At 47.7% G+C, this 12,286-nt stretch overlaps 2 protein-coding genes across 2 annotated transcripts; one reads left to right on the top strand and one right to left on the bottom strand.

Annotated features, from left to right (window-relative positions):
• Positions 1-1,259: 1,259 nt before the first annotated feature.
• Positions 1,260-3,877, top strand: LOC119298488. The gene is made up of 6 exons (XM_037575872.1): positions 1,260-1,374; positions 1,910-2,550; positions 2,644-2,884; positions 2,963-3,131; positions 3,264-3,363; positions 3,493-3,877. Exons 1-6 carry the CDS (start codon positions 1,291-1,293, stop codon positions 3,608-3,610), a joined length of 1,353 nt encoding a protein of 450 aa, XP_037431769.1. The 5' UTR covers positions 1,260-1,290; the 3' UTR covers positions 3,611-3,877.
• Positions 3,878-6,147: 2,270 nt separating this feature from the next.
• LOC119298487 lies at positions 6,148-6,756 on the bottom strand. The gene has a single exon (XM_037575871.1). It carries the CDS (start codon positions 6,754-6,756, stop codon positions 6,475-6,477), a length of 282 nt encoding a protein of 93 aa, XP_037431768.1. The 3' UTR covers positions 6,148-6,474.
• Between the last annotated feature and the right edge of the window lie 5,530 nt (positions 6,757-12,286).

Here is a 12,286-nt window from a genome sequence, read left to right as displayed (position 1 = left end):
CCTATATTGTATTAACTGCGCTTGCGAACCGTGTGTAAAACCGAAAATATTTATCAGAAGAGATGGGGTGCACTCCGCCTTGCATAACAGAAATTCATAGCGAAGACACCGGTAGGAGAGAGAACAACTCTTACATGTACAAATTTAAATCCGGTAGTAAATAATGTTTTTTCCAAATCATGCAAGGCGAGTAAATAATACATACAATTCAAAAGACATACAACTATAAAAAAATACAGAACTTAATAAGTGAGGCCCAATATTTTGGGTCATAAAATGCGGGTTACAATATTTATCTACTATTAGATGCACAGTCATAAAAACGCGCCGATGAATAAGCATAAAATCCGACTAAAGATTTTGTGATGACTCATATTATAATTACCTCATTAATTCCTGCGATTTTTACATTTACCCTGAGCAATATATATATGTGCCGATTTGGTCGCCGATAAACAAAACAAATCCAGAGGAGTAAATATCAGCAGCAAAACAATGGTAAACCCGCTAGGGCCACACCACTCTTCTTCTTCTTCTTCTTCTTCTTCCTCCACCTCTCGATCGGGCCAGCGTCCCGCCTCGGGATTTGCTAGGCTGCTCTGGACGAACTCCTCCTCCTCCTCCTCCTCTGCTCGCGCGCCCGTGGAAAAATGCCGCCTCCGCCTCCCCGCCTGCTGCTCTACTTATACCCACCACTCGCCCTCCCGCCTAGCTAGGAGCATGTCGGCCAGCGCCATGGAGGACCTCCGCCCCAAGAGCATGGCGTGCGCCGGGGTCGGGGGCGATACGTCGTCGTCGTCGTCGTCATCGGCCAGCGCCGCGGCGTCCAGGATCATCGCGCAGTGGGCGGCGCGGCGCCGGCAGGCCTGCGAGCAGATGGTGCTCGGCGGGCTCGACCGCCGGGACCGCGACTCGGAGCTCATGGCGCTCGCGCGCCTCCACGCCGTCTCCACCATGCTCGACGCCTCCTCCTTCCTCCGCGCCCGCGCCGACGCCGCGGACGACGACGACGACGGGAGGCGCGCGCGGTCGCCGGAGCGCGCGCTCGTGCGGCGGATCGCGCGGGAGTGGACCGCCTCCGCGCCCGCGCAGCAGCCGCAGGGCGCCCCGCGCGGAGGCGACGGCGTCGGCGTCGGCGGAGGCGAGGAGTGGCTGGGCGAGACGGAGCGCGAGCGCGTGCGGACGGTGCGGGAGCGCGTCCGCCGGGCCAGCCAGGGCGGCGACGGCGTGGACGGCCGCGCGCCGGGGCTCCGCGGGCGGCAGGCGCGCGCGCCGAGCGCGGCCAGGCGCATGTCTATGGAGCGGCTGCGCGAGCTCCAGGGCCTCTCGGAGCACCGCACCGTGTCCTCCTTCGCCCACCGCGGCCGCATCCAGGTCCGTCCGTCAACTCAAACCCCGGCATCCTCTGCTCCTCTTCACTCTGCCCCAAAATACAAATTTTTCCTCTTAAAAAAAACTTCGTTTGGTCGACGATCAGAGTGTCAGAAACAGGAGTAGTAGTCGTATTTTCTAATCTTCTTCAACATTTGTAGGGAGTATTTTATGTTTTCCTTTACATTTGGCATGTCAACATGATCGTCATCCATCACAATGGGGTCCTCAGCACATTGCTGTTTGCAGCACCTGATGATAGCAGCTGAAAAGTTTGCATCTTTCTGCCCCAAAACCCCACCTGTACTTGATTCATGCCTATTGTGCCTGCACCTCTCACTCTGGAAACACATGAGTTGAAGCTGAACATTCCCATTGTTCTCCCTTTTTATGTTGGATCAAGAAGCTACGTTAACGGGCATAATTTACGGCTATCAAGTAGTACCGATTTACTAGATCATATCTTATCTGCTGATCTGGAAAAGTGAGCACTGTTTCCATTTTTATCTTTCATATGATTGAATGTTATTGTTTCCAGTCCATTCTGCGAGGCAGAATCTCTCGCGGCGGAAGGCCTGCGCAGGACGGCGGGCCGATTTCTACGGCGGCGGCCGGAGAAGCAGGACAGATTACACAGAGTCATCCTGCCTCTGGAGCAGAAAACATTGCCAGTGATCAAGTCGTTCGTGACCATGTCCATGACATGGAGAATGCCTCTGCCAGCCATGAGATCCAGACGCTTCAGTCGTCAACACAAGATCAATCCGCCAACGTACCGAACACTAGGGATGCTCTGGAGAATGGCCAGCTTGATCAGGAACAAGGCATGCACGGGTACCAGGAGTACTCGTCGGACTCGGGGACCTCGGAGCAGAGCGGCGAGCAGTCCGGCTCTTCCTCCTCCGACGGCAACGGCAGCGCGCGGCAGGAAGCCATAGCTTACGTGCAGCCTCCACCCAGTGTGCAGTGGCCAGGGGAGACATCGGGATCGGGTGCCAGTGGCCAGGAAGCAGAGGAGGAGGAGGAGGAGGAGGAATGGCATGTCATTGATAACCCAGAAGCAGCCGAAGCACAGCAATGGCGGCCGGAAGATATAGGCGGCTTCGCTCGGCATAACCGTCTCCAGGAAGACGCGCTCTATGGAATGTACAGGGCGGAGCTCAGAGAACTCCTAAGCAGGTAGACTAAGGATCACATAATTTTTTGCAGTGTATAAATTGTTTCATCATCGTGCTTGATAAAGATCACATAATCATCTCTGTTGGTTTGTAGGCGCAGCGTCTCCAATCTTCTCAGCAGCGGCTTCCGCGAGAGCCTGGACCAGCTCGTGCACTCATACGCTCAGAGGCAGGAGCATGATCCTCCGGCTCCACTCAACAATGGACCAGATCGGGCCGGGGACGCCGCCGCAGCCGTGCAGCCTCCCGCCGGCCAAAGGCAGCAGCGGCGCTGGCGGATGGTGCCGCCTCGTCGTGACTGGAGCCGGCAACCCGTGCACCGCCCAGATGAACTTGTGAGTCTCCCCTCCCCCTCTTTCTTCAGGATGCCATCTTGGGGTATTATTGCTGAGGAGCAGGAATGTGTCTGGCAGGAAGTTGATGAGGCCATCCACGACCTGCGGGACGACATGGCCGTGCTCCAGCGCGGGATGGCCAGCACGCAGCAGATGCTGCAGGCGTGCATGGAGATGCAGGTCGAGCTGCAGAGGTCCATCCGGCAGGAGGTCGCCTCTGCCATGCACCGCTCTCTGTCTGTCCATGGTCTGTCATATCATATCACTCTCCCCTCTCCTTGCTCCTCATCATTCATCTCCTGGCATCTATCTATCTATCTATCTATCTATCCATGGTGATTGACCAAAGAGACTAATCTGGATTCTGAACTTATGCCAGGGACAGTTAGATGGTATGATGATGGATCACAGTGGGAGCTGGTGAGGAAAGGGACCTGCTGCATCTGCTGCGACAGCCAGATCGACTCGCTTCTCTACAGGTCTGTTATGCTTCCATGTGCCATCTCTCACCTTAATTATCTCCACACGTTTTGTGACATTAGTTGCACAAGGACTTACTCGGTAACACAAAAATGTGACATTGGTTCATCTTCTGCAAACGTTTTCAGGTGTGGGCACATGTGCACCTGCTCAAAGTGCGCCCGCGAGCTGCTCCGCGGGGCCGGCAAGTGCCCGCTGTGCCGCGCGCCCATCGTCGAGGTCGTCCGGGCTTACAGCATAATCTGACAGATCTTTACAACACAAGAAAAACAAACATAAGCTGTCTACTAGAGGAGAGGAGTGGTTCTTACTTCTTAGGCTGACTGGACGGAGGGTTTATGTTCTGACGGCAGGAGTTGTCTGTGTACTCGCTAGGGGTTTTGCTAGTTTCTGAAACTAGTGTTGAATTTATCTATTTGTTTTCTGTGGCCTCCATTACCATGCCGATGTGCCATCATACAAACTTTTAATCCAATAGCCTTGTAATGCAATAAGTTATCAAAGAGATTATTTGCTGGAAATAAAAAATTAGGTCTGCCATGTGTTAAATGTCTCTTGGAATGTTAATTCAGTCCCCTGATCTGTACTGAACCAAGTGTAAACTTTCGGTTGAACGATGGGGTTGAAGCGTATGCCTCTTAGCAGGGACACGTGCGTGTTTTTTTTTCAAAGGGAGGATATACGCCGGATTTTTGCATCTGGACGATGCATGCAGTCATTTTTATTAATTATTTATAAAGACCTTACAAAGTAATATGGCACTATGTCTGAAGCCATCATCTTGGCAACACACCTGTCGCTACTCCTATCTTCTTGATGTAGGGGTGCCAAATGTCCGAGCCTAATATCAAACAGACATCGCACCAAAGCCTAACATCTAAAATCGTATGCCCCAACCAAGCCACAATGCCGGGATTGGGTCACACACCGGTCTGGCGCACCCTAAGAGGCCTCCACAATGCGTGCGTGTTATTTATATATGCAACAAATTACATCCAGAGATTACAAGGCTTGAGATACAATAAAAGAATCAAATCGAATTCCAAACCCTTATCTTTACGGGTTGGTTTACATTGTAGCAAACTCTATATAACACCAATAACAAAAGAATTTTGTCACTGAACAAATGACAAGACATACATGAAATATATCCAAGCAATTTGCTGACCAAATCTACTATGTCTAAGCAAGCTCACTCCAAAAGCAAAAAACAACCGTACAATACAATTGGTTTCTGGCAATCTGTCACACTCATTGTCATTACCAACATTGTTGCATGTTGTCTTAGTCACCGAGAGTAGTTCAGCGCAAGTGGTCATGGATCATTGCATATCACCGTCGTCGGCTAGCTCCGGTGCCCCTACTCTCCCGTTTGTTCCGCAATCACCATGACCACAGTCTCTTGGGGGTTGCGAGCACCATCACTGGTTGTAGCAGCAGATGCTACTTAGTTTCATGGGTTGCGACTGCACATGACACTGCAACGACACACGGGGCAGGAGTTGCGGTGGCTACGCCACCGCTCGATGCAGCGGGAGTGGAACACGTGGCCGCACGCGTGAACTGCCCTCATGTCGCCACCACCAATGCATAGGGGCTCGAGGCACACCGGACATTCGCCGACGGGGCCGGAGTTAGAGGTGGAGTTTGGGTCGGGATGGAGGTGGGGTTCGTGTCTGGGGTCGGGTTGGAGGTGGAGATGGAGGCGGGGTTGTAGGTGGAGTTGGGGTTGAAGCTGACAGTGCACCGGCACACAGGGCATGAGCCCTGCTGGTTGAGCCACGGCTCAATGCAACGCGAGTGGAACACATGGCCGCAAGCGTGTGCCGCCCTGACGTCGCCACAGTCAAGGCGCAAGGGCTCGAGGCACACCGAACAGTTGCCGATGAAGGTGGAGGTGGAGGTGGAGGCGGGGTCAGGGATGAGGATGGAGGTGGGGTTGTTAGTGCACTGGCACACGGGGCAGGAGCCCGGGCAAACGGGGCGCCCGCCCTGGGGCCTCGGCCCGGGTATTATTTCGTAGGAAGGCCTGTCAATTGTTCCCGTGCTCCTCGATTCCTCTTTCCCCAAATCCCAGACTCCAACGACAGAGCCGATGTTCCCGTGCGTCTCCAATTCCAAGATCGCCGCCGGGCGATTAATGGGGACTAAAGGCGCAAATCGACTTCCCAATCAGCTCTCCTTCCTTCCTCAACGTTCTGCTCGTTCCCCATCAGCTAGACATTGGAGACTTGGAGACGGTATGTTCTTCTTTTCATCCTCCCCATGAATAGTTGTGCCCTCCGATGACTCCACATCTCTTCTACTTATCTTCTTCTCATCAGACTTCAGTGGATCTAAGTGTGAGTGCACATCATGAGAACTGGTGAACTGGGGGGGGGGGGGTATTCAGTTCATGGTGTTGTGTTCTAGTTGGTGCTGACTGCAACCTGCTGCGTATCTGCTGATCTGCCACCTACATCCACATCATCCAAATTTCAGGTGCTTTTGTTCCTGTTTTAATCATTTGATGCTGCTTGTTCTTGTTTAGTGACATCTCCTCTAGAAAGGATTATCCGGTAGTAACAAAACGAAGAGGGAAAAACAAATAGATGAAGAGGTAAAATCCCTAAAAGGATCACAGATTTTTCACAACTAGTAGTTCTTCTAAAGATCCCCTGGTAACACAAAAGATCTAAGTAGCAACCAGTTTTGATAGGAATTTTTGTTTTGCAAAACAAAATGAAGCCTCCATTCAAATTTAGGAATGCAGGCTTTTGTGTAAAACGAACTTTTGACGGCTACATCATTTCATTACTACCATGGTGTAGTTCACTTGATCCATAAATAAATTGTAGTATCAGTTTGAGAGTTCAAATTAAGATCATCATGCTATGCTATGTACGGGATATTACTTTGCTTTTGAAATAGAAAATATTTTGAGCTTTTGAGTAAATAAAGGCCCCTTATTGTTGTCTTGCCCCTGGGCCCCGTATATCTATGGGCCGGCCCTGCAGGAGCCCCGGCTGTGGAGCCATGGCTCAATGCAAGACGCGTGGAACACGTGGGCGCATGCCTGCGCCGCCATGATGTTGGTACGCCCGTGTAATGGCTCCAGGCACACCGGGCAGTTACCGAGGCCAGAGTTGGAACCTGTGGCGGGCGTCGAAGATGGCGCGGCGACGAGCGAGGAAGGAGTAGATGCAGTAGGCGACGATGCAGAGCGCAAAGGAGACGAACACGCCGGCAGATACCGGCCCCGAGAAGAGGTTGATGCCCGGCCGCCGCCCGGCCCCGGCGCCAGAGGACGTGCGGCCTACACCATCAATCGCCGTCGTCGGCCTGTCGGCGCCACCGCCGTCCATGTGGACGGTCGACCTGCCGATGCGCCGGGGCGGCGCCGCCGCGGCCATGTGCGATCGATCCCGATCCGTGTGGAATCTTTCGCACAGGCTGAGATGCAAATGGAAGAGTATATGTAGCCAGGCAGCCGGAGATGGAAGAGCCAAGCTAAGCTAAAGGCAGTGCACTGAAGAACTCGTCTCACATGTCACCGCCGCGTCGCCACCGTGGGATTCTAGCTGGCTCCCATTGCACTGACGTCGAAGCCACTTTTTTTTTAGCAACTATACTTCTGTTTAAGAGTGCACGAGACATTTTTACTTTGCGCGTCTTGCTCCAAATATTTGTAGGTCAAATGATATGCCAAATATATTTTTCGTGAAAAACCCAATGGCGCGACTTAGTGGCACCTAAATGAATTTAAATAATCTTTTGTTAGCTTGTCGTAGACAGAGATGTATAGGGACGTCATGTGTTATAAAATGGAGATTGCATATGAGTCTTGTACCTTTTGACTTGAAGAAGAAAAGGCAAGGAGAAAGAGCTTTTGCGTGTGCTGGTTGCTTTGTGGCGTAGGATTCCATCATCATTCCCGGGGATAAATCAGTTTAGTGCTTAGCTTTCGGAAATGTACATACGGGCATTGTCATTCTACAGACTTTTTTTAGGCTTCTTGGCGCCCAAGTTTTGCAATGTATATACGGCCCCATTAGACTCGATGCAATCAAATACATCAATATCAACCGCGTCAGTCTCAAATACATCAAGGGCATGTTTGGTTTAAGATCGCCACGCCTAAGCTTAGTAATGCCACAACAGCTCAGGCCTGTGTTTGGTACAGTGCCACATTTGTTTCCACCTACATGGTCCATATGGCATAAGCACAATTTTTATTGGCAAATCTTGCCGCACTTGTAGTGGCCATTTTGTTTGTCACATTTTTGTTTGCGGCTATAATTTGCCTGAGGTTAGTTGTGGCAAAGTTAGTCATAAATCATAAATCAAACATTCCCCAATACATTTTTCTTACAAAAAAATAGCAATATCATGTTCGTGTAACTGGTTAGGAATCGCCTTATTTGGTAGGGCAATAACAAAATTGCCTCTTTGAGGCATGTCTAGCAGAGAAAAACGGTCTTTTCTTTTTTAAACGAAGAGAAAAACGGCCTTCTCTTGGGCTTTTTAATCCAGGAAGAAGCAACAGACACCGAGTGGTTGTTAGTATTGATAGTACTCCCTTTGTATTTAAATATAAGTCTTCTAAAAGACTTCAACGTGGATTAGATACGGATATATATAGACGAACTTTAGAGTGAGATTCATCCATTTAGCTCCGTATGTGGTTCATATTAAAATCCTCTAAAAAGTCTTATATTTAGAAATGGAGGAAATAGATTATTAGTACTATTATTCAGTGATCACCTTATCAATGATAAATATAAAGAATACTCGCTCCTGGACACGATAATTGAAACAAAACTAGAAAGCGCCCGCCTGAACTTGCATGGTCGTGTATGACTTGGCATTCTGGACGATGGAGGTGACTAGTAGCACAAGACTTTACGTACACAGTCGCCGGCAGACGGCACGGTCGTGCGTGTAAAGGAGGACATGCCCGGTCGGATCGGAGATGCTCCTACTAGAAAGCAAGAAAGCAAGCAAGCAAAAGCTTTTATTTGCGTGTGCACCAGTGCTATGTGAAGTGGACTTCCAACAGCAGCGCCCATTCCTCCCATTTTCTTTTTGAACACAGCAGCGTCCATTCAACAATAGTATATATCACTGATACCACTTTGCATTGTATCCATAATTCGATCAATCACACCCAAGAAAAGAAGACCCGCCGTACTTACACATCCAAAAACATCTGAAAAAAGTACTCTCGCGCGTGCACACACACACACACACACACACACACACACACACACACACACACTAGCTGATTAATACAATATTTATGATAATATATGTTCATACTACATTACTTATACACAAAAACACATATATTAAAATTGGCTTATTGTTTTTCGCTTCGGGGCCGGAAATTTGTTCTCTTGTGCAGCTTACAAGTTACCACATCATTTGATGTACATTTACACATATGTAGAAGACACTATAAGTTTTCACATAAAAAAATATTGAACTTTAAAAAAATACAAATCTTTTTTAAAAAAATACATGGCTCTGAGGTGTTTGGGAACCAAAATTTCGCACTCACATGTCCTTCCCTTTTAATAAGGGTGAGCTAACAAAAAATGAAGAAAATTTGAATCAGCGAGGTATAATATTAAAAAAAACTATGTGTAAATAGATAAGAAATTATGTGGTATAATATTTATCTATGATCAGGTATATAGTTATTAATTTGGACTAAAGATAACCCCAATATGAACATACAGGACGTTTTAGGGACAACTCGAATACCAAGCTCATTAATTGTCAACTAGCAATAATCACGATCTCCCTTAACGCGCTCAAACCCACTCGTGTGTCTCTTATTGCATGCATAGAGGTTCCCGCGCATATATCGTATTAACTGCACTCGTGAACTGTTAGTGAGACTTGAAACATTTCTCTGAGGCGATGAGATGCACGCCGCCTTGCATAATTGAAATACCGGAAGGAGGGAGAGATTCTTGTTGTACAAATTTAAATTAGCTAGCACATAATAATTAAAATTAAAACATTATGTATAAATATAGAAGATTATAAGCGAGGTATAATATTTATCTACCATTTGATGTATAATTATAAAATTGGACTAAAGATGACTCCGGCAAGAAGGGTATACAAAAGCATTTTATGAACAACTCGTGTACCAAGCTCATTAATCACCAACTAGCGACAATGATGATCTCCCTTAATTCGCTGAAAGCTTGAAACTCACTCATGTGTATCTTATTGCACTCACATAAGTTCCCACACATATATCATATTAATTGCATTCATGAACAATTAGTGAGACTTGAAACGTTTATCTGAGATGAGAAGATGAGATGCACGTCGCCTTGTATAACGGAAAAACCGAGATGAAGGAGAGTTATTCTCACGTGTACAAATTTAATCAGCAAGCCAATAATAATTAGAATCAAAGCATTATATAAATATAGAAGATAATAAGTGAGGTATAATATTTATCTACTATTAGATGTATAGTTATAAAATTGGACTAAAAATAACTTCGACAGGAACAGGCTATATAATGTGTTTTATGGACAACTAGTATACCAAGCTCACTAATCATCAACTAGTGGCGATGTCCCTTAATCCCTAGTGGCGATGTCCCTTTATGGAACACAATCTAGTTCAGCTATCTTTAAGAAATACAGAAGTCAGATAAGTTGTAATAGGTGTAGAATTTTATCTAACATGTCACTTGACTAAATAAGTACTACTCGTCTCAGCGTAGTTTTATAAGAACTGCTTCTCTAATCTCTTCTACTGTATTTAGGGGTTACACAGTAAACATTTTCTGTTCATAAATCATAAGTAAATCGCAAGATCTGCTTGCTTCAAAAAAATTGATATGACATGAAGCTCACATAAACATCTTTTAAAATGGCAAGCATAGTTCATGGTAGATGTACTCAATAATATTTTCAGAGTTTTCTGACAAGCAACAGTGATTGATCACCAGATTACCTTCCTTACGCTCTTGAACTCCAACTGTAGTGGGCAGAAAGCCTTATGAAGCTCTGAGTGCTAATAATGTCACCAGATGCTGATGGATGATGATGCGGAGAACTGTGGATCAGAAGCCCTAAGATCCAACAAGTACTCGGCCTTGCCATGCTCTGCACCGATGTCCTTCTCCCCCAGCGTCGCAGTGGCTTAGTCGACCGAGCTGCGTAAAGTTGTCAAGCTGCTCCTCGGTTTGTAGTAGCAGAGAACATAGAGATCGAAATGGTCTTTTAAGCGAATGAAAATATGTAACAAAAAGTTACAGAACTGTGTCTCAAATAAAAGACAGGGAGAAAGTTTTGGGGTCATGTCCATTGCAACATATTCAGTGCTTGAGTGCGATTGCATTTCTCTGCACCGAGTGTAGGTAATTATTACTTAGTAGAGAAATTTGATATTGTAACCTGCTCCGAAGTCTCGGAAAGAAATATGGGCATATGACGGCGTGACTGATCAGGCCTACAACATAAGCAAGTGGCACCGTAAGCAGAAAGTTGAACTTTGAAGCATCAACATCAACCACAATACTAAGACAACAAGCCTTATTATACAATCAGGCAATCACATAATCAAAGAGAACAACCAACGGCTGCACAATCAAGTTTCACTTCCATAGGCTGGTGACAAGCTCCTGAGCCATAACTAGAAACAATTCAATCACAGCAAGAGGCTTCAGCTAGAAGCTCCCCTCCACACCAACCATCTATAATTCAACCTCTCGGTCATTATCAGGGACGAGCAAGTCGTAAGTAGCAATTCCCAACTAGACTCAAGTCAAGTAGAGCAAGATGGGAAAAATAAAATTGGAGAAGAAAAGCGGTCCGGCTCACCCCGGCAGCGCGATCGCGAGGGTTGTTGTAGCGGTAACTCTGCCCGTAGCCGCACGCCCTCGTGCAGACGTAGTAGACGCAGTTGGTCGTAGGGAAGCGGTGACGAGGGGCGGCGCGCCAAGAAGCAAGGTCGCAGAGGAGAGTTGACTAGGGACGGCGCGCCAGGATGGAGAATCGCAGGGGGATGGTGAGGGGCGGCCTTCCGAGACGGAGGATCGCAGGGGAGTGGTGAGCGGCGGCGCTCCGGTATGCAGGTAGGCTGAGGGGCGGTGGGCGGCGTGGGAGAGATCGAGAGGAACAGGGAGGCTGGGAAAAGGTAATGACCTAGATTAATTGTGAAGCCAACTTGGGCCGGGCCACAAGAGTCTGGAGTTGTGGAGCACACATCTAAAACGCATATGCTACAATGCTTATTATCTGAATCTATTGTGAATTTTGCAACATACAGTCAAAACGTTGAAGAATATATGTTGCATTATAGGGGTTTTTTTTTGTAGTGATGGGACGAAGTCTTCAATCTTATATCTTCATAGTCCAGGAGTCCGGCTGAAGGTATAGTCCGGTCATCCGGACACCCCCCAATCCAGGACTCTCTCAGTAGCCCCTGAACCAGGCTTCAATGACAACGAGTTCGGCATGCAGATTGTCTTCGGCATTGCAAGGCGGGTTCCTCCTCCAAATACTTCATAGAAGATTTTCAACACAAAGATAATGTCCGGCTCTGCAAAATAAGTTTCCACATATTTCCATAGAGAGAATAATATTTACACAAATCTAATCTGCTGACGTATTCCGTAGTGTGACATCGCACCACGGCCAAGCCTTCATTCGAATCGTTTTATTGTCCCACCTCAGCGTGTCATGCGAGGCGGTTCCTTGGCACGTCTTGTTAAAGCAGAGATCGTGTCCCTTTATTCTGGGATTCTCATCAATACGGGCGTGGGCAACCCAACCGCTTCTAGGACTCCTAAACTGTAGGCAAGTCCAAACGGCCACGGAGAGGACGCTTGATATTTACCCTCTTTATAAAGGGACAAGGCTATTATTTTTTCCCTCCCGTGCTCAATCGAATCCTTCCCCCACCTCAAGC

This window comes from Triticum dicoccoides, chromosome 5A (assembly GCF_002162155.2).
Source record: "Triticum dicoccoides isolate Atlit2015 ecotype Zavitan chromosome 5A, WEW_v2.0, whole genome shotgun sequence".
NCBI classification, from domain to species: domain Eukaryota; kingdom Viridiplantae; phylum Streptophyta; class Magnoliopsida; order Poales; family Poaceae; genus Triticum; species Triticum dicoccoides.
This window is presented reverse-complemented; position numbering and strand designations above follow the sequence as displayed.

Excerpts from the sequence above, each read along its gene's own strand:
- LOC119298488 (XM_037575872.1), top strand. The coding sequence starts at position 1,291 with ATGTCTATGGAGCGGCTGCGCGAGCTCCAGGGCCTCTCGGAGCACCGC. Across the intron at positions 3,132-3,263 it reads CCGCTCTCTGTCTGTCCATG|GGACAGTTAGATGGTATGAT; the intron begins GTCTGTCATATC and ends AACTTATGCCAG. Across the intron at positions 3,364-3,492 it reads ATCGACTCGCTTCTCTACAG|GTGTGGGCACATGTGCACCT; the intron begins GTCTGTTATGCT and ends AAACGTTTTCAG.
- LOC119298487 (XM_037575871.1), bottom strand. The coding sequence starts at position 6,756 with ATGGCCGCGGCGGCGCCGCCCCGGCGCATCGGCAGGTCGACCGTCCAC.